Here is a 22,405-nt window from a genome sequence, read left to right on the forward strand (position 1 = left end):
CTTTGTAAAGATGTTCTGCTAGGGATGATTTATCTGTATGTCCCAGGTGGCAGTTCCTCTTGTGTTCAACCAGGCTGGTATTAACACTTCTTTTTGTGACACCATTATAAAGCAGTCCACAACTACAAGAAATTTTGTATACTCTTGGTGTAGCCAAAGGATGTCTTATATCTTTTGCTGATCATAAACATTCTTTTATCTTCCTGGTTGGTCTGAAGGTAGTTTCCGCACCATACTCACTCAACACTTTCTGAATGTGATCTGTAATTGTACTGATGAACTTTCCCTCTGGATGGTCGTCATTCCCCATCTGTTGTTGTTGTTGATGTTGTGGTCTTCAGTCCATAGACTGGTTTGATGCAGCTCTCCATGGTATTCTATCCTGTGCAAGCTTCTTCATCTCCCAGTATCTACTGCTTTCTCTTCTCCCCAATTCTGTTCAATGCCTCCTCATTAGTTATGTGGTCCACCCATCTAATCTTCAGCATTCTTCTGTAGAACCACATTTTGAAAGCTTCTACTCAATTCTTGTCTAAACTATTTATTGTCCATGTTTCACTTCCATACATGGCTACACTCCACACAAATACTTTCAGAAATGACTTCCTGACGTTTAAATCTATACTTGATGTTAACAAATTTATCTTCTTCAGAAATGCTTTCCTTGCCATTGCCAGCCTGCATCTTATATCCTCTCTACTTCAGCCATCATCAGTTATTTTGCTCCCCAAATAGCAAAACTCATCTACTACTTTAAGTGTCTTATTTCCTAATCTAATTCCCTCAGCATCACCTGATTTAATTTGACTACATTCCATTATCCTCATTTTGCTTTTGTTGATGTTAATCTTATATCTGCCTTTCAAGACACTGTCCATTCCATTCAACTGCTCTTCCAGGTCCTTTGCTGTCTCTGACAAAATTACAGTGTCATCAGCGAATCTCGAAGTTTTTATTTCTTCTCCATGGATTTTAATTCCTACTCCAAATTTTTCTTTTGTTTCCTTTCTGCTTGCTCAATATACAGATTGAATAACATTGAGGATAGGCTACAACCCTTCCCAATCACTGATTCCCTTTCATGCCCCTTGATTCTTATAACTGCCATCTGGTTTCTGTACAAATTGTAAATAGGCTTTTGTTCCCTGTATTTTACCCCTGCCACCTTTAGAATTTGAAAGAGAGTATTCCAGTCAACATTGTCAAAAGCTTTCTCTAAGTTTACAAATGCTTGAAGTATAGGTTTGCCATTCCTTAGTCTATCTTCTAAGATAAGTTGTAGGGTCAGTATTGCCTCACGTGTTCTGATATTTCTATGGAATCCAAACTGATCTTCCTGGTACACGCTTTCAATGATTATCATAGCTGAGTCTTATTGAAAGGCTTCTTGCAAAACCCAAAGAAATTCACATTATATTCAAAGACTGTCATAAAAGTTAGCATCCAGACACTCATGGATGGCTCATGATATGAAACTGATGGTAGCAAAGCAAAGGCAGATATGTTGAACTCTTTTTTTTATATATTCCGTTATGCAGGAAGATCAAGGCTTACTGACCCACTTTAATTTTTGCACCAGTGTAAAGATGAGAGGCAGAGATAATGGTGGCAGTGCCAATGAAAAACAGCTAAAATCACACAATTGAATGAGGCCTGAGCTCCAATGGAATCCTTTTGAGATTCCGTACAGAAGTTGTAGCTTAGTTAATCCCTCCCATAACCATGATTGTAGATGCCATGAATAAAAACTGTGCCCAGATTTTGGAAGAAATCTCAAAATGTGTGTGTGTGTGTGTGTGTGTGTGTGTGTGTGTGTGTGTGTGTGTGTGTGTGTGTATGTGCGTGCGCGCGCACGCGCGCGTCTGAATTCCTAACGGACCAAACTGCTGAGGTCATCAGTCCCTAAGGAAATCACAGTTCATGCCTATATACAAGAGAGTAATAAAAGTGACCCACAAAACTATCATCTGTTATCACTGATACCCATCTGTTGTAGAACATTGCAACATGTTGTGAGCTCAAGCTTAATGCAAAGCCATGAATCAAGATAGTCAGATGGACATAGTTTTTTTTGACCCTGAAATGCATTTGACTCTGTACCGCACCACCTCTCTTAAGTGAAACTATGATCATATCAAGTATAAAATGAAATTTGTGCGTACACTGAGGATTTATTGTTAGCAACGAGCATGTTATCTTGAATGGAAAGTTACAGAGTGACTTAGAAGTTACTACATTTGTGCCCCTAGGAAGTTTGTTGGGACCCTTGCTGCTCATGTTGCACACTGAGTGATTAACTTTTATTTATTTTCATTTGACTACATTATGCACAAAGTGCTTACTTATAATACAGGACAACTCAGCTTACTATAATTTCTTAATAAAATGCAAAACAAAAATTCAGCACCATCAAGGACTGTATTCAATGGCAACAGAGTATAAATGGGCATAGTGAGGAGATGTAGTGTTAGTGATTCATTTGCAATGATCATCAGTGCTCAGATGCACCTCAGGGGACACTCGTCTGTGCACACTCTATCTGTGTACTCTCTGTTTTGACCCTGCAATCAGTAACTGCACTGAGTTGCAACACTCATTCAAGGATACAACAAAGCTCCACCAATGAGTACGTACTCCTGTTGAACAGCTTCAACCATTTGAACAAGGTTGCACTGTGGGCGTTCAGGAAGTTGGTGGTTGTACCAACAAATTTATGCACATGTTGAGCACAATTTATCAGTTGTGTATTGCTGCTATTGCAGTACATCTGTAGAGAATTCCCACTCCTGTAGACTGGGTTCTGGACATGTATGTAGTACATACATATGTCAAGATCAAAGGATTGTGCGAGCAGCAGTGGTCACCTGGGCATCATCCAGAGATGAAATATGGGCACATGTTGCACCTGTTGAGTCATCAGGGACCATTGGGAACCATATGCTCACAGCAGGATTATGATCACATGTGTCTCTGTCCAGGCTACCACTGACACCATGGCAGCATCAAGCATGGCTACTCCAGTGTCCTGAAGAATTAACTGGAGAGTGGAATGGCACTCTGCTCTCTTCACTGATGAGAATAGGAACTGTCTGTATGTGAGTGATGGATGTAACTGTGTGTGGCATAGACTGGGTGAGCTGGCTATTCCAAAGTGTATTCACAGGCAACAACACATCCTATTTTAGGCTTCAAGGTGTGGTGGACTATAAGTTCAGCTCACAGTCACATTTGGTGTTTCTGCAGGGTAAAGTAACCAGTGCCCACTACATTGCACAGGCTGTTATCTCTGTCTTGTGACATCTCTTTGACAGGAAGGTGATGCACTTTTTCCATCAGAACAATGCACATCCACAACTGAGAAATGCAAATCTTTTTCAACAAATCTCAGTCTGCTTGGTATACATCACAGCTGGTGTCTAATGCATTTTTTTCTATTAATGCCTAATCTTTTATTAACGAAACTTTTGTTCTGCAAGGGTAAATGGAAATTAAAATATTTTTAGTTTTTGGAGACAATTATGCATTAGTTAGCGTACTTCTTATTCAAGATGGTCCTAACACCCACTGTGGTATTGATGGTATCTACAGTACATCAGCCGCATGGGGTGTGTCATTCTCCACTCGTATCTCCACAGAAGACATTTAAACCAGCTGCTGTGAGCTGTTGCTAAAGAGGGCGCACCACAGGCCACCAAGTGATGCTACACGCAGCTCCAGTGGATCACCTTACTGCCAGCAATTTTCATTGATCTGGGTGTCTTTTTTTGAGCCACCACCACATTCAGAGCTCCCCTTAAAATTACCTTCAGATGATCCTCAGACTACTGTCAGATCATGCAGAGCATATGGATGACAGTGCAATGAGATCTTACAAACCTAACATGAAGCCAATGAAATTTTACAAACCAAGCAAGATGCTGCTGCTACTCTGACTGCTAGTGAATACTGATAACCAGTACTAATGGAACAAAGAGACAGGATGCAAAGAGACTAAGGATACAAACTTATGTGCCCTTGATACTGAGTGTATTGTAAATAAATGCCATTATGTTTCAATCATTCTGTTTTGTTTGATGTGTTTGGGAGAGCTCATTTACCTCGCTGGACCAATGGAAGTGACAGTCATTTTTGGTGACAAATTTGTGATTGGTGATCACTTGGAAGCATGGAAAAGGATAAGACATCTCTGCATATTGAACTAACCAATGATTCATCTATTTTCAGCAGAACTAATAATAGTTTTTCTTTTCTAGATATGGCCAGGAGAAGAAAGTGTCTATATTGCTCCATTTTTGCATTATTATATTATTATTGTCATTATTACAGTGTTTCTAAATTTGTTATATCTATTCAGACAAAGTGATTTTAATGTTGTACACAGTGGTAACTTCTGAAGAGCAAACAGTCACTCCACTTATTCAGTTTCAGAGCTGACAAATCCAGTCTTTGCTAAACAGAGTAAGTAAACTGGTGGAAGCCCACCTCTTCCCTTCTACTCTTTTGATTAAAGACAAGACTTCTGGATTTAGTACTACATGCAGCTTGACAGACATGTCGCAGCATACAAAATTACGGGTGGCTGACAACATTCTTTCTTTTGTAAGGGGTAGGCATGCAACTACTTAATTTGGGTAGGAATTTGTTCCTTCAAATAGAGCCCTAAACCCTACCCTATGAGGAAGTTCTTCAGAAGCTAGATGAATTTTTTGAAGTGCACATTCATGTAGCTTTGCTCGGTTCAAATTTTTTTGTATGCAGTGTAATCAATCTTACAAGGAACTGATCAAGGGTGTGACTAGGAACTGTAAATTTAACTCCAATTGTGTAGCTTCCTTTTAAGATGAAATTCTTCACAGCACTATTATTCAGAGCCTTGTGGACAACAGAATATGAACTGAGATTCTAAAGCTTCACTATTCTTGTCTCAATGATGTACTTAAAGTAATTGAAACAGTGGAAGTAAAATACTTTGTGGAACTTGACCTAAATGTGCCCTTTGTTGCAATGCTCACCACAACTACTGTTGATAAAAGCTGCAAGCCATTACATAAGCAGGGCGTGAGGTGCCCAGCCACTTATACTTCAAATATGCGCACTCTGAAGTCTTGTGTCAAGTCTTATGTAATGCATTATCACAAAAATTTCTTCTTCAGGCAGATGGAACACTGACACAAGTCAGGACACACATAACAAAAGTGCCTGCAAAAGAAGCACAGAGCAAACTCTGTTCCATTTCAGTCTGTATTTGATCAAGTGAAGGTTAATATGATTTCACATTTTGAATCTTTACCTGCTCCTCCTGGCAATAGTCACTGGAGCTGTAGACACAAGCACACACATTGCAAAGCAATGTGCAGAGTGCAAAATTCACTATTTCAAATCATGTCCTCACATGGACAAACAGCAAATGGTTCTGTCTCTCACAAAACAGATAAAATCAGTCTTCCAAAGATCAGAAATGACAATCATATTCAGAGGATAAACTGCAGACTGTTCATTTATTTACAGATTTGCAAACAATCCATACCATTTCAGTTATCTGCTGGCGTTTCAGTCACACTGATTAATCAAACTACTTATGAGCAACTGGGACACCCTCAGTTACAAAAATCATGTCTGCACCTTGCAGTTGTGGGACATGCACTTTGAAAACAAAATATCAAAATATGACTTCATCAGTGCCATTCACAGTAGTTCAATCATGCTTGAGTCCCAATATTTTCAGCATGGGTGCATTTAATGTGTTTGTATTAGATGTTCAGCAGAATGTGAATGTTATTGTATGCAGCTTTTCCATGCCAGCATTCATCAGTTGCGTGAAAAATATCAATATTTGAATATTTGTTTGATTGTACCTTGGGACAAGCACAGAATTTCAAGTGCAGATTGCACTCAAAAACAATGTCAACCAAAGTTTAATTGCACACATCCAGTGCCTCATACTATTCCTGGTGAAGTTGTTTCTGAACTCACAGATTTGTACAAATTAGTGTCATGAAACATGTTTCTGCAAGTGAGTGCGCATCTCCTCTAGTTATTGCAAAGAAATTGAATGGGGAAATCAGACTTTGTGCTGACTTTGAAGCAACAGTTAATGCTCAAATGGGCATTGATTCTTTCCCACTTCTATGTATTGAGGGGCTTATGGATGTAGTAGAGGGCTTATGGATAATTTATTAAGCGGGCAACTCTTTTCAAAAATTGATTTAGCCAGTGCATTCCATCAGCTTCCCCTGGATGAGGAAATGAAGAAAATTATGGTGGTCAGTACACACTACACACATCAACTTATATCAATACCAGCATCTTCCTTGTGGAAGCATATCTGATCATTCATTATTTAATGCTTTCTTGAACAAGTCATGTTGAAAGTCCTGTCACATTCAAGTTATTTGGAAACAATGGGACAGCATCTCAAAAATTAGGAAACTATTTCTCAAGTTTTAACCACTGCAAGTCTTAAGTTTACTCTACAGAAGTGTTCATTTATCGATACTGAAATTGAACATGTGGGACATCTCACTGAAGTCCACAACATTTGTCCCACATTTAAAGTATTCAGAGGCCATACAAAGATTACCTTTTCTTAAAAATGTATAAGGGCTACAGGCAGCTCTGGGAAAACTGACCTACTACGTATATCAAATTTATTCTGAAAGCAACACAAATTACTGCTCACTTGCACCACCTCTGGCATTAAAATGTTCATTTCCAATGGACTGGAGAATTCAAACAGTCACTTCAAAAGTTGAAAAATGCTTTGCTTTGTCAGCCTTACTTTATTCATTTAGATCTGCAAAAACAGTAGTGCTTGCAACTGATGTATCTTCACATGGAATGGGAGCAGTTTTATCTTACAATATCAGAAACACCAATAGCTTTCATGAGCAAAGCACTGAACAAGTCCCAAGTCAATTACAGTCAGCTGGAAAAGGAAGCCTTGGCTATCGTCTATGGTGTCATGAAATTTTATCAATATCTGCATGGTAGAAAATTTTTTCTTGTGACAGATCACAATTTGGTGACTGCTCTTTTTCATCCGGTGAAAGACATGACTGATCACACAGCAAAGAAGCTGCAACATTGGTAATATTTCTTTCAGAATACCAGTATGAAATTCTTAATTGCCCTATGGCAGAACATGCAGAAGCAGACATTCTGGCTTTCTTACTTAAGGGAAATGATCTGGATTTGAGGCATCAGAAGCTTCTTGTCTTCAAATAGATCAGTCTGAATCACATGCACTGAACGCTTTTTCCATTGACTGTCGGCAGATCTTGCACTTCACTGATCAATCACTATGATTGCTCAAGTATTACATTTGAATGGTTTGGCATTGTAATCTGAAATCAGTTTCAGATGCAGAATTACATAAATACTGTGTGCATTGCAACAGTCTTTTTCTTCAGAATGGTGTAATTTTATTGCATACTCCTAAAGAACAAATGTGAGTCATGATTCCTACATCATTTCAGTAACATTTTTGGGAACTGTTATGTAGAGGACATTGGGCGATAATTTGAACTAAGCAGCTACCATGCCAGTGTTGCATGTGTCTCATGCTTAACAAGAAGGTAGAACAGATGACTGCCCACTGTCATGCATGTGTGGGTAACCAGACAGTATCTGGAATTTTTCAATTGGTCTTGATCTGACGGTCGTTGGCAATTCATGCACAATGATTTTGGCAGTCTTTTCTGGAACACACAGTGGCTGATTATCATTGATTCATATAGTAGATATTAATTTGTCATTCCAGTGAATTCAACAACTAGTGCTAGCACTATAAAAGCTCTCACTTCTGTCTTTTATTTAGAAGGTTTGCTATCAACAGTTGATTTAGAAAATGGTTCGCAGGTTTCTTCTTCAGAATTTCAACAGCTCTGCCAACAAAATGGGCTCATCATATCCAAACAGCACCATTATCTCCTCAGTCAAATGGTGAAATCGAACATTTCATTCACACTTTCAAGACTGAGATGTTGAAACCTTATGCTTTGCAGTCAAAGGAAAATGCTTTGTTGTTGTTGTTTCTCAGGACCTATTGCACTATGATGCTTCACCAGCAGAATTCTTTCTGGTCATTACTGCTGCACTCTGCTGCATCTCTTTCAGCTTTGGCACTGTGTTTTTGATGCTAACTTTGCAACAAAGTTCCACAGAAAGGTCGAAGTTTTCTCTTGTATTCTTAACAAGCCTGACAGCTGGAAATCTGGCTCATCAAACTGTTTGCAACAAAACAGGCACCTCCTGACTGCACGAAAATCAACTACATTTTTATGATTTTGTGCTACTGCCTTAGATTTTCATGTTTCAGAATTTATGCCTGCATCACAAACTGCTGTCTCTCCAAGCAGCCCTTGTTTTTGCCTGACATTCAGGTGCATGGATTGTCAGATGGCTCTGCTGTGGAGGTTGACCCCTGCCCACCTATGCAGCTGCTGCTACTTATGCAGCTGTTGCTGCAGCCACAGCATATTTTCCTGTTCACAGTGACATCAGTCATGGATACTGAGCTTGCATCAGCCATACAGCTTTCAGGATTCTCAGCCGCGCCAATGCTGCACCCACCTATGCCGTTGGATGGAGGTTCTCAGTTTCTTGGCAGATGTCTGGTGTTTTGCAAGATGCATGTTGGAATGTGGGTTGGAATGATCTGTCATCATGTCCCAGCCAACTCCATCAACAGCACCATGGCATAGATATCATTCCCATTGTCCACACCCATACTATGCAATGACAGTGTGCAATTAAGGGAGAAGGAATTTGATATTGCTGGTGTCTTCACTGACCACACAAAGCATGTCACATGGTGCTCGTATCTCGCAGGAGAAACATTAAACCAGTCATCATGAGTTGCTGCTATAGAAGGCTTGCCACAAACTCCCAGGTCATGCTACAGACGCCACCAGAGGACACTGAATTTGCGTCACCTCACTGCCAACAGTTGTGACTGGTCCATGTGTGTTTTGAGCCCATACACTCAAAATCTCCATTTCAGATTATCCTCACACTACCCCCAGTTCATACTGAGTTTACAGACGATAGTGTAGTGAGGTGTTATCTACCCAACATGATGCCAGTGAGGCTTTATGAAAATAACAGGACACTATTGCTGCTCTGACTGCTATGAGTATTGATAACCAGTAGTAATGGAACAGGAAGGGAAGTTGCAGAGAAGATATAAAAAGAAATGTCCTGACTGATTCACTGACTCATCAGCACCATGCCAAACCATGAAGGATAGGAACTTGAAATTTGTAGAGGCTGTTGATCTTATGCTGTAGACATTGTTTAGGAAGGCATTTTTCGAAATTCCAGCCCTAAGGGGATTAAATAGAGGATGGAAGGCTTTTTGAAAAAAGTCACTATTAAACAATTTTGAAGCTAGAACTATGAAAATTGATGTTTCAGTCTTTTTGGAAATCCAATCCCTAAGGTGGATGAAATAGGGCATGAAAGTTTTTATGGAAATATTTTGTTATGAAAGCATTTTTGAAGCTAAAGCTTGTGTTTGGCTTCTCAGTTAGAAATAATAAAATATGTATTTCATTGTTTTTGGTAATTCAACCTGGAGAGCATGAAAATTTTTATGAAAATATTTCGTTATATTAGAACATTTTTAAATCTAATTCTATGAAAACTGACATGTGACTTCTCAGTTAGAAATAGAGAAACATGTGTTTGGGATTAAAGTTTCCACGGAAGTATAAACAAGAGAATTCAAAAGGCAGAATAAACAAAAACCTTTGCTCCAGCTAACTGAATCACTTTCTGGTCGGAAGTACAGTTTAGAAGGTGTGGCAATCTGTGAACTGAATCAAAGAAAGGTATTTAACAGTCACCATGACAAAGCAGTTTTCTTAGACTTGCATAGAAAAAGAATCGGCTCTTTAATATATTAGTTTTTCAGTATGCCTAATATATGCCTATAAAATTATTTTTGTTGTAATTACTACACAAACATGAGTGAAGCAGCAGGCACTGAGTTGTTTAATCATTCTATAGTGTATTATGTGTTCCAGAGTGTTTATCCACTTTGTTACTCCAACACGACAATACCCATTTTTTGCAAAACAAAAATTTTTTGTATTATTGCTGTTGGAGAGTCCCTATTCTGTAATTCTATATTGTAAATATGGTTCAAAAAGAATACTGACTATTTCACATGGAAGTTGTTAACTGCACAATGTGCAAGCTGTTACATAATAAACATTACAATGCATAATGTACAGTAGACATTATCCTTATGTTGTGTCCATTGGAGCTTATTCTCTAACATAATATACAAAACTCCTAAAAGGCTACCTTTTAGTATTGTATCATGTTTAAATATATCCATGTGATCTGTCTTTTCTTTACTGGTGAGTGCGATGAACATAATCTTTTTTTAGATTCATAACTGAGACATTCTTTATGAGCCATCACTTGGTGTTATTTATTGAAATAAAGATGCTTCCTTCAATCATTTCCAGATCTCTTTCTACATTTACTGACAACATGTCATCAGCAAACAATACTTCATTGTTAATTCTCACTACCTTTCAAATTGTTGAAAAATGGGTTTAATAATAATAATAAACAAGTACAGAGCCCTAAATAATACTATATGTAATTCCCATAATTTTGGATATGCATGTATGACCTGCAAAGCAATAATAACACTAACCTCAGATGTTTCACATGTGTTGTAGTACTACAGCAGAGTCCCATTAATCCGAACTAATTGGGACCGGATCTTGTTTGGATTACCGATTTGTTTGGATTAGCCGGAATTATGGTGACGAGTTTCTAGAATGAAGTATACCAAGCAGATAAGTAGGTACACCATGGTAACAAATGGGAACAAGTGTGGGAATGATGGCTCACTCTTACTCCCTGCCCTTGTTGTTGTGCATTGTTGAGACCTTTGTAGTGTCTGAGGTCAGTGCACTGGCAGTTGGCTCACAAAGTGCTTGGTTATGTTAGTTATCTATCACTGGCATGAGTAACAGTTGTATTGTATTCGTTCAGGTGTAGTGGTGTACATATTTTCATCATGAGTAAACAGAAACATACAACGTTAACTCTCAAAGAAAAACTGAATGCTTTGAAGCGGATAGGCAATGGTGAGGATGTATCTAAACCGGCAACTGAACTAGGTGTTGGTAAAGCAACCATTTGTGATCGGAAGAAGAACTGAGTAAAGCTTGAACAGGCCTGTACAACGTCTTAGGGAAAAACACTTGAAATTCGGCAGACTTTGAAACAGTCCCAGTACGAGAAAGTGGATGAAGCTCTTGGTTGACACAGGAAAGAGGAAGAGGAACTCCTTTGAGTGGAGCACTGGTTCAGGAGAAGGCTGTTTACCTGAACAAGTTCATGAATGGGTGATGAGTCTTTTAGTGTGAGTACAGGTTGGTTGGACAGATTCAAAAAATGTCATGGAATCCATCAGCTAACAATTACTGGAGAGAAGCTTTCTTCTGACCATGATGCAGCAAAGGAATACTTGGATGAGTTTGCAGACATGATAAGAGAGGGAAAGTATTCTCCCTAACAAATTTATAACACTGACAAGATTGGCCTTAATTTTAGGGCATTGCCAACAAAAAGCCTTGCATCAAAAGCAGAAGACCATGTTCCTGGTTTTATAATGTGCAAAGATCATGTGACTTTATTAGCACGCAGCAATGCTGCTGGTAATCACAAGCTGCCTTTAATGCTGATCGGCAAATCTGCTAGGCCCAGACTTTTTGAAAACTGCAACACAAAGTCCCTGTCCGTATATTACCGTATTTACTCGAATCTAAGCCGCACTTTTTTTCTGGTTTTTGTGATCCAAAAAACCACCTGCGGCTTAGAATCGAGTGCAAAGTAAGCGGAAGTTCTGAAAAATGTTGGTAGGTGCCGCCACAACTAACTTCTGCCGTCGAATATATCATGGAGGTTTATTCTTACCTCCATGGAATATATGTAGCGCTACACAGCCATGCTTTGCAGGCACAAAGATAAATACTGATGCCAAAACCTCTGCGTCAGTAAATAAATTTTTTAAAAAAGTTGGAAGACGCGCTTTTTTTCTCCGCCACGAGCTTCGACCACTGCATTTTCATACATTATCCAACGAAGTAAATACAAATTCCGTTTTGTTCATCTTCGAATTTAGCAGCATTTCGATGTACTATGAAAAACCGACTGGCAAGACTGTCTGGGATGTTTGTCAATATGGCCAACTCTACATTCTGATTTCTGAATTTTTTTCCTACCTGTGAGAAGAGATGGTTGCTAATAGGAACTATTATGAATTGTGAATCACATGCAGTATTCTCTTTACCATAAGAATAATATGAATATAAACATTTTGCCATGTATTCTTTCGTGTTTGCTGCTATCTCATTTAAATCCTGTCCGCCTAATAAACTACGAAACTAGAGTGAGACAACAGCAAAGGCAGAAGAATATACATATCATGTCATGTTTATATTCGTATTATTCTTATGCCTAATAGTGATACAGTCAGAAATGATTATCAGAATGCGACAAACAATGCATGACACAGCACAGTAATGCATTTTCAGCTTAGAGTGACGTAAACACCTATAACAAAGAGAACGGCACTTATCAGATCAAAGAAAAATAAGCAATCAATTCAAACCAGACGAAGCACGCGAAAAAGGAAGGGTACCCGTATAAATACAGACGGAACGCCTGACGCATAGCAATGGCTACCTGGTAAAGCTAACTGCTAAGTTTACTACTCGAACCAAACAACTGTAGCTGTATCGTCATTCATTTGACCTAAATTGTGTTTCATATCACAATGGACCAACTTTGTTTCGATTTGGAGGTGCGGCGTAAAACTTTTCTCTCCCCCTGAATTTCGAGTCTCAAATTTCAGGTGAGGCTTAGATTCGGGAAATTTTTTTTCCTTGATTTCGAGTTTCATTTCTCTGGTGCGGCTTAGATTTGAGTGCGGCTTATATTCGAGTAAATACGGTATTGCAACCAGAAAAAAGCATGGATGGATGGTAAGCTGCTCAGAGAATAGTTTCATGGCCAGTTTGCTCCCTCTGTTCAATGATTTTATGAGGAAAATCATTTGTCTCCCCGTGCAATCCTTTTGATTGATAATGCGCCATTTAACCCCAGCACTGAGGTATTATGTGATGGAGAAATTGTGGCAAAATTTTTGTCGCTGAATGTTACACCACTTTTACAGCCGATGGACTAGGGCTCACTGCAAACATTAAAACTGATTTACAGAAACAATTTTTGAGAATGGTGATCCAAGATGATAGCATTCCTTTAGTGGAAAAAATGAAAAAGTCCAATGTGAAGGATGTTATTTATTGGGCTGCTGAGGCATGGCAAATTATTCAGAAAATACTCTGAGAAAATCATGGTGAAAACTGTGGACATTTCTTAAATTTCAGAACAACTTAGTTGAAAATGCAGAGGAAAATCTATTACAAATGATAAACAGTCCTTGGATGTAAAGAAGCTAGTGAAGGATGACAGCTAGAGTGGATGACAGCGATGGGGCACGTGTGGAGAACATTACTGATGCTGATTTAGTTGCTGCTGTGACTCAAGACCAGGAAGAAGTTGACTACCATGACGGAATTGACAATGAGCCTGAAAGCGACAAGGGAGAGCTGGTGCCTCACAGTGATGCAGCAGAACCCCTTGACCTTGTGTTACATTATTTGGAGCAACAGCCCACTGCTACACCTGCTGATTTGATGTTTATGAGATGATGGTGGAACTATGCATCATATAACATCTTCATTACACCAAAAAAACAATGACTGAGGTTTTGTCATCTAAAAAATTAGGGATAAAATGTCCGTTGTATTTTAGTAAGTTTGACAGCTTTTCCTTCATTGTTCTGCATTGTTTAACCCTAATGTTTTCTTGCCAGTTTTTCTAATACATGTTTACTGTACTGTGTAAACTAAATTAGTGTGTATGTACATCAGTTTATCACACAGTTTTCCATACTTAGACTAACATTTTTCATGTTCAGATTAACCGAACGTTCGGCTTACCGGGGTTTGGAGTAATGGGACTCTGCTGTATATGCAAAATGCTGCTCAAGTAATGAGTCAAATATTGATAAAATTTCAAAGCAGTGCAGAGATTGAGAATTTCCTTGAAATGTTCAGGAATGACGGCTGTGCATTTTACGAAATTAAAAATGTAGTACCCTATGACCATAATATCAATGAGGCACAATTGGAATCAGTCAATGAATACCAATATCTGGATGTAAGAATTTTTGGGTATATAATGTGGTCACACAAGTTTAATCATAGGTAAAGCAGGTGGCAGACTTCAAACCATTGAAAGGACATTGGGAAAATTAAGTCAGTCTATAAAGAAGATTGTTTACAAAGCTCTTGTGCACCTTGTATCACTGAACATGTGAAAAGAAGGGCAGCAGAAATAGTCATAGGTTTGTTTGATTCTCAAAGAGTGTGAATGGGAAACCTGAACTAGCAGAAGCTTGAGATTTACATCAGCTATCCAGTGAAAGCTTGCATAGAAAGTTCCAAGAACCAGCACTAAGATAAATCTAGGAATATAAACAGCACCCTACCTTTTATTCCCAAAGGCACCATCAAGGCTGTATTAGACTAATTACAGTGTGCACAAAGGCATTTAAGCAGTCATTCTTTGCACTCACCATTCATGAATGCAACAAGAAGAAACCCTAATATGTGTATACTTGGAAGCAATATTGGTCATGTGCTTCACAGTGGTCAACAGAGTATAGATTTAGATGCTAATGTACATCAAAGTAATTTACCAGGCTAGGTTAGCAACAGAAGTTTTGATCTCTGTGGAAGGAAAAAGAGAATGTATGATTTTTAACTTGAAAGAAAATAGTAGAAAGAACTAAAATCAGGAAGCGTAAAAGATGAGAGCAGAATGCTGAGAGAATTGAGAGGGAACATTAAAGGGAAGCAGGTAGTCACAATAGAGTTCCAGGTTCTTGTTGACAGTATTTCAGATTATGAGGCTGATAGAAACACCAAAAATTGTTAAAACAACTGCTTGAACTTTTACTTTCTTGTCTGACAGTCTGTTACAAAATCCAACACTTTTTTTGTTTTGTTTTTTAGGAACAGTTTAAAATTGTTTTGTAATGCACAAAATTTTCTAAATCAAGATCCAGTTTCCTACATAATATTTTCAGTGGAGTCTGGAGTGGCACAATGTGATTACTGAGGCAATCAAAGTTCTATGTGTTTGCTGAGATGTAGCAGTAGTAGGTGAAACAGCCCTTACCAGTTTTGCATATCTCTCCTTTGTTGTGTTGTCCCACACTTGGCCATTAGCTAGGTGATACGGAGTGTATTGAGTGAACAGCAGACAAACATGGCTGCCTTTTGGACATAAGGAGTCATCAAGAACTGATGGTATCACCATTTCTATCAAGGGCCTGCAAACAATTTGTAATTATTGAAATTAGTCAATTTAAGAGAATCAGATTTACAGGTACTTCATTAAATATTCTAAAGTTGACAAAATTTTGAAAACTTTGCATAGTTAAGACAAAGAAAGAAAAAAATTAGAAACTACCCAACTTTTTAAAATTTCTATTAGATCATAATATGACACTTAGCTTCTGGACTATTAAATTACATTTTGTTATCTGCATCACATAATTTATATGCTTGTGACACAGAAGCACTTTGAAAGTGAAGGAAAGTGCAAAAGAAAGACAAATTACACTCTAGGAATGAAAATACCAAATGAAACAGTGTTTTTTCAGAGTCTAAGCTTCTATAATGATTTGGAAATGGCACTGACATGATTAGAAGTATACAACACTGAACAGTGCAAGATCTTTTCCACTGAATTACCAGATCCAACACTTCATGAATAGCATCTGAGAAGAATTGAAATATATGAAAATGGGAAATGACAGTAGTCAAATATTATAAGCACCGAGTGGTTCTAGCTGCTTCAGCCCGGAACTGCACTACTGCTACGGTTGCAAGTTTGAATCCTGCCTTGGGCATGAATGTGTATGATGTCCTTAGGTTAGTTAGGTTTAAGTAGTTCTAAGTCTAGGGGACTGATGACCTCAGATGTTAAGTCCCATAGTGCTTAGAGCCATTTTTTGTTCTAAGCAGCCTTTTTTTTTTTTCCTCTCCTGACTCGAGATTCAGAGGCATTTCCTTTCCTCTTGCACCACTTGGTATATACTGTTGTTAAATTCCTGTTGAACTCTCAGATTAACTGAGTCTATTATATGAAATCTGTTAGCTATGTTCTTTTTATTCTCATGATTTAGTGTATACTATGGTTATATAAAAATAAGTTCTTTGCACCAACCAGTTATGCCTGGCTATGCATTGTGACAGGAAACAGGTATATGAAAGATATTCAGGATGTAACCCTTATAAGTGTCAGTTGATGCTTCCCAGTTACACATAGTATTTTTGCATCTGAAGATGTGTGCACCGAACTTATTCCTGCCCAACTATGATCATGGGCTTCAAACATGCACAAAGTAGGGCTGACTGGAATCCATAATCAGCTCTATTTGTTGTATGGACCAGATATTATAAGAAAGCTAGTGCCTTGTTGGTCCAGACAGTCTTATGAAAACTTCAAAATGTTCATAACTGGGAGTGCAGTGAGTTGGCATCCCTTCTCAATGACAACCTTGTGAAGCAGTCATGACAGTGCACTATGGAGAACTATTACTTTCTGAATACAGAACTGAGCAGGCATCTCAATCCATGTTACACAATATTGACATAAAGCAGTTTTATTCTGAAAATAATGTACCCCATGGATGTTTTAAAATCTGATGCATGGAAGGAACATTGACCTTTCCACAGTAATATCACGATGACTACAGCATAGTTCATTACAGAATTCTGTAATACCGGGTGTTTATAACTCAAATGAAGTTCCTCGTAGAGGTCCAGCATGGGCTGAAATTGTTGTATGCCATTGAAACTTGGTAGATATTATAACTTGTTAATGTAAAACTAATTCACACTGGTAAAAAAATTAGCTCCAGTTTTGGCCACCAGGTGCAAATCTGGGACTGTGGATGCAAGAAAGACATATAGAAATGTTTCCATATATAATGGATTAGAAAAGGGACATGCAAAGAAAGGGTCAAACAAGTAAGAAAGGCATGATGTTGATCTTTTTGTTGAAATAAGACAGTATTGGTTGGTAGTTGTTCTATCCATTTATTGGCAATTATATGTTTTGCCCTTGTGGTTCATCTTCAGATTAACATAAGAAGTAACGTGGTGAGCCAACATCCATCCTTTAATGCAAACATATGGCTTTAAGGTAAAAATTATTAGTAAACATCATCCTATCATCATTAGGCCAGTAAAAGTATAAGGGAATAATATGGAACCAACTGTGTTCTGCTGTACACAGCATGGATCATTGTGAACATTTGTTCATAGATTGTGTAGTTGATTGCATTGACATTGGTGTTTTTTTGCTGCAAAAAAAGCATGTTCACAAAGCCATTGATGATTTTTGTAATTGCAAGAAATTTGTGGGAAAACTCTCTGAATTAATTGTGTGATGGATGGAGCAATGACACGAAAGTTCAATGGAAAAGATAGATATTTTTTCGTCTCTGGATCAACTGATATTTTTCCATTATCAATGCCTAGTAGCCACTTTGAAAATATAGTTGATGTGTTGTGCAGCAAATTTATGCACATATTAGTCTTTAATATGTGTCTCTGCATGTCTCCAAAGATCCAGTGCTTTGAGGCAAGTGCTGAATTAACCAGCTGATGTTAATTTTGATGGGTTGAGTCTGCTTGAAGTTGCCTGCAAATAAAAAGAGAGCTCCACCAATTGAGTTTGCATTTGCTCATAGATCTTGAAGAGTCTAACCAAGCACTTCAAGCAATTTATTACGTGCCACGGTGATGGGGCTCAATTTCTGCTGGAATGCTCTGGAATGGCAGTTCAGCACCTCCAAGAGAATATTTTTTGAACTCATTGATACACACCTATTACATTACAATGTAACCATACTTTCCTGCTGCATCAGAACCAGTGAAGAGAGAGAGAGAGAGAGAGAGAGAGAGAGAGAGAGAGAGAGAGAGAGAGAGAGAGAGTGTGTGTGTGTGTGTGTGTGTGTGTGTGTGTGTGTGTGTGTGTGTGTGTAGTATACGCTGAGCTGCATTCGGAAGTTGTCATCGGTTTGTATTGCCTTTTGTTTCTGACTGTCAGTCACCTCAGTGATCAACGTAGCGACTTCTTATGTCATGAACATCAACGAGAAATAATTAATACTAAAGACACATTCAACAACCGTCTACATTGCAACTCAAACTTTTTGAACTTTTCAACTGGCAGCAGTTGAAAACATGACTCAGTAGTTACAAAGATTACAGACTTGTGCATATGTATCAAGCAGAACCAGAGAGCAAAGTGACATGGCTATTGGGACAGATGGTAGCACCTGTCATTTATATTAAATCTACCTTTGACCAAAACATGAATTTCAGGACAGTATTATGTAAAAAATGATTTCTCATTGTAAGTTTTACCACAAATTTAAAAAAAATGAAATTTGTGATTTTTATGGGTGGATGGTGAGGGGGAGGGAGAGTGGTTATATGATTGAAGAAGTGTGTTTTGCTACCTAAACTTTTAGAAACTGAGCACTGCAGGGTGCATTAATCCCAGGAAACAATTAATTTGCAAGTTTGCAGCACTTTTTCCATCTTTGGAAATGTTACGTTTGAACTTTGGAAAATTGTATATCCAGTGCCAATTTGGGCACTACCCAATCATGTAGATGCAATACATGATGATGCAAGGGCCAAAGCAATCACATTTTGAGAGCAAATTTAAGCTAGTAGCAAGCCAATAAGGAACATTTTCCTTCTGCTGCCAGGTGCTTCAAGGAAAAACATACTGCATCTACCACAGGCCACCACTGAATTCGTAATTGTATCATAGGCCAATTTTTGATCTGTAACTAATAATTGTTTATTAGCTTTGAAAAATGCAAGCAATTCATCAGCATTCATTGAAAATGTAGTTTGGAAACCAGATGATTATCATTGCTAATTGTATGAATATAGTGCAAAATGTGTTTGCTCAAGTCTTCTCTGAATTTTTTCCACAGATCTTTGGGGTTTGATGGTGAACACATGGTCTAAATGATAGCAAATAATGTTTATGTTTATTGCAGATGATTGCTGACAGAGGGGTCCTTCAATGTAATTTTCCATTGTTTGTCATTATTCAGCAAATTAAAGTTTTGCCAAGCTTCTTTGTATGTCTGGCATTTTAGGTAATTGATCATTCCCAAATTTGCATATGAAGTTGGACCTTGAATATTAATCAGCAGCATCCTCAAATAGGGGCATCTGGCATTATTTGGATGTACTATTTAAATAGGGCCCAATGTGTCACAAGAATACAGATTTTGGCAGCCTTTAATCCTTATGCCTAGTTTAAGACATCAGAAGTTTTTCAGTGTCACATTCCATGTATAGTACAATAACATTTTAGAAAATAGATCTTCACACAGTGCAAAAAAATGCAGTCAGTGTTGTGTACACTGGTGCAGCAACAACATGTCTTGTGTTTTATTCTGTAAAACAGACTCTTTCTCCAGTTTCAAGATGAGCACTAAGATGAACAATATTAGGATACTGGCAGTGAATCAGGAAACTCAGTATGCCTCACACAGACTCATTACTGCTGGTACATCAAGCTGTCAGAAAGTGAACAACTTTGTCTGTGCACACATCAGGGTTATCAACGTGAATGCTGCCATACCACTGTCTTTTTTTGACATATTCATGTATGTACTTTATTGATTTGATGTAATTTCAATGTTTCACATTGATATGCACTTTAAATGTTTTTGATAACGAAGGTAAATGTGGCACCATCAATCCATCATCGATTTAAGATCAGAATTTCTCATTCTGAGTAGCTGTGCAACCTCCATGAGCTGATATGCAGTGTCTGTATTGAGGACAGCCATCATCAACAGTGTTTCATGAATGAATTCTCTGGGATACTTTCTTGATCATTTTTTTTGTCGATCATGCATGGTGATTGTGGCTTCATAGCACTGTATGGACCATGCATCATATTTTTGGTAAAAATATTAAACAGCAATCAATCTTCTTCAGGATTTGATATTTCTGCACAAATTACATCATCAGTTTGAGTTTACTGTATTTTTGTCTTGAGCCATATGAGAATGTATGCATGAGGAAGGCCTCAGAGTTTTGCATCCACTGGAATACACTAGCTCAACCTGTTGTGTTGTTGTGGTCTTCAGTCCTGAGACTGGTTTGATGCAGCTCTCCGTGCTACCCTATCCTGTGCAAGTTTCTTCATCTCCCAGTACCTACTACAACCTACATCCTTCTGAATCTGCTTAGTGTATTCATCTCTTGGTCTCCCTCTACAATATTTACCCTCCACGCTGCCCTTCAATGCTAAATTTGTGATCCCTTGATGCCTCAGAACATGTCCTGCCAACCAGTCTCTTCTTCTCGTTAAGTTGTGCCACAAACTCCTCTTCTCCCCAATTCTATTCAATACCTCCTCATTAGTTATGTGATCTACCCATCTAATCTTCAGCATACTTCTGTAGCACCACATTTTGAAAGCTTCTATTCTCTTCCTGTCCAAACTATTTATCGTCCATGTTTCACTTCCATACATGGGTACACTCCATACAAATACTTTCAGAAATGACTTCCTGACACTTAAATCTATACTCGATGTTAACAAATTTCTCTTCTTCAGAAACGCTTTCCTTGCCATTGCCAGTCTACATTTTATATCTTCTCTACTTCGACCATCATCAGTTATTTTGCTCCCCAAATAGCAAAACTCCTTTACTACTTTAAGTGTCTCATTTCCTAATCTAATTCCCTCAGAATCATCTGACTTAATTTGACTACATTCCATTATCCTCTTTTTGCTTTTGTTGTTGTTCATCTTATATCCTCCTTTCAAGACACTGTCCATTCCGTGCAACTGCTCTTCCAAGTCCTTTGCTGTCTCTGACAGAATTACAATGTCAGCCACGAACCTCAAAGTTTTTATTTCTTCTCCATGGATTTTAATACCTACTGCGAATTTTTCTTTTGTTTCCTTTACTGCTTGCTCAATATACAGATTGAATAACATTGGGGAGAGGCTACAACCCTGTCTCACTCCCTTCCCAACCACTGCTACCCTTTCATGCCCCTCGACTCTTATAACTGCCATCTGGTTTCTGTACAAATTGTAAATAGCCTTTCACTCCCTGTATTTTACCCCTGCCACCTTTAGAATTTGAAAGAGAGTGTTCCAGTCAACATTGTCAAAAGCTTTCTCTAAGTCTACAAATGCTAGAAACTTAGGTTTGACTTTCCTTGATCTTTCTTCTAAGATAAGTCGTAAGGTCAGTATTGCCTCACGTGTTCCAATATTTCTATGGAATCCAAACTGGATTTCCCCGATGTCAGCTTTTACCAGTTTTTCCATTCGTCTGTAAGGAATTCGTGTTAGTATTTTGCAGCTGTGACTTATTAAACTGATAGTTCGGTAATTTTCACATCTGTCAACACCTGCTTTCTTTGGGATTGGAATCATTATATTCTTCTTGAAATCTGAGGCTACTTTGCCTGTCTCATACATCTTGCTCACCAGATGGTAGAGTTTTGTCAGGACTGGCTCTCCCAAGGCCATCAGTAGTTCTAATGGAATGTTGTCTACTCCCAGGGCCTTGTTTCGGCTCAGGTCTTTCAGTGCTCTGTCAAACTCTTCACGCAGTATCGTCTCTCCCATTTCCTCTTCATCTACCTTCTCTTCCATTTCTATAATTTTGTCCTCAAGTACATCTATATACTCCTTTGTGCTTTCCCTTCTTTGCTTAGAACTGGGTTTCCATCTGAGCTCTTGATATTCATGCAAGTGGCTCTCTTTTCTCCAAAGGTCTCTTTAATTTTCCTGTAGGCAGTATCTATCTTACCCCTAGTGAGATAAGCCTCTTCATCCTTACATTTGTCCTCTAGCCATGCCTGCTTAGCCATTTTGCACTTCCTGTCGATCTCATTTTTGACACGTTTGTATTCCTTTTTGCCTGCTTCATTTACTGCATTTTTATATTTTCTCCTTTCATCAATTAAATTCAATATTTCTTCTGTTACCCAAGGATTTCTACTAGCCCTCGTCTTTTTACCTACTTGATCCTCTGCTGCCTTCACTACTTCATCCCTCAGAGCTACCCATTCTTCTTCTACTGTACTTCTTTCCCCCACTGCTGTCAATTGTTCCCTTATGCTCTCCCTGAAACTCTGTACAACCTCTGGTTCTTTCAGTTTATCCAGGTCCCATCTCCTTATATTCCCACCTTTTTGCAGTTTCTTCAATTTTAATCTGCAGTTCATAACCAATA

General features: G+C 38.3%; 1 protein-coding gene across 2 annotated transcripts in view; it reads right to left on the minus strand.

Annotated features, from left to right (window-relative positions):
- The window catches only part of LOC126175757 (pyridine nucleotide-disulfide oxidoreductase domain-containing protein 2-like), a 188,603-nt gene that overhangs the window by 14,330 nt on the left and 151,868 nt on the right, over window positions 1-22,405 (minus strand). For both annotated transcript variants that reach the window (XM_049922724.1, XM_049922725.1), the window contains exon 9: window positions 15,274-15,427. In XM_049922724.1, coding sequence (XP_049778681.1) covers window positions 15,274-15,427 — 154 coding nt within the window. The remainder of the gene's footprint in view (window positions 1-15,273; window positions 15,428-22,405) is intronic.

Source organism: Schistocerca cancellata, chromosome 3 (assembly GCF_023864275.1).
Source record: "Schistocerca cancellata isolate TAMUIC-IGC-003103 chromosome 3, iqSchCanc2.1, whole genome shotgun sequence".
Lineage (NCBI taxonomy): Eukaryota > Metazoa > Arthropoda > Insecta > Orthoptera > Acrididae > Schistocerca > Schistocerca cancellata.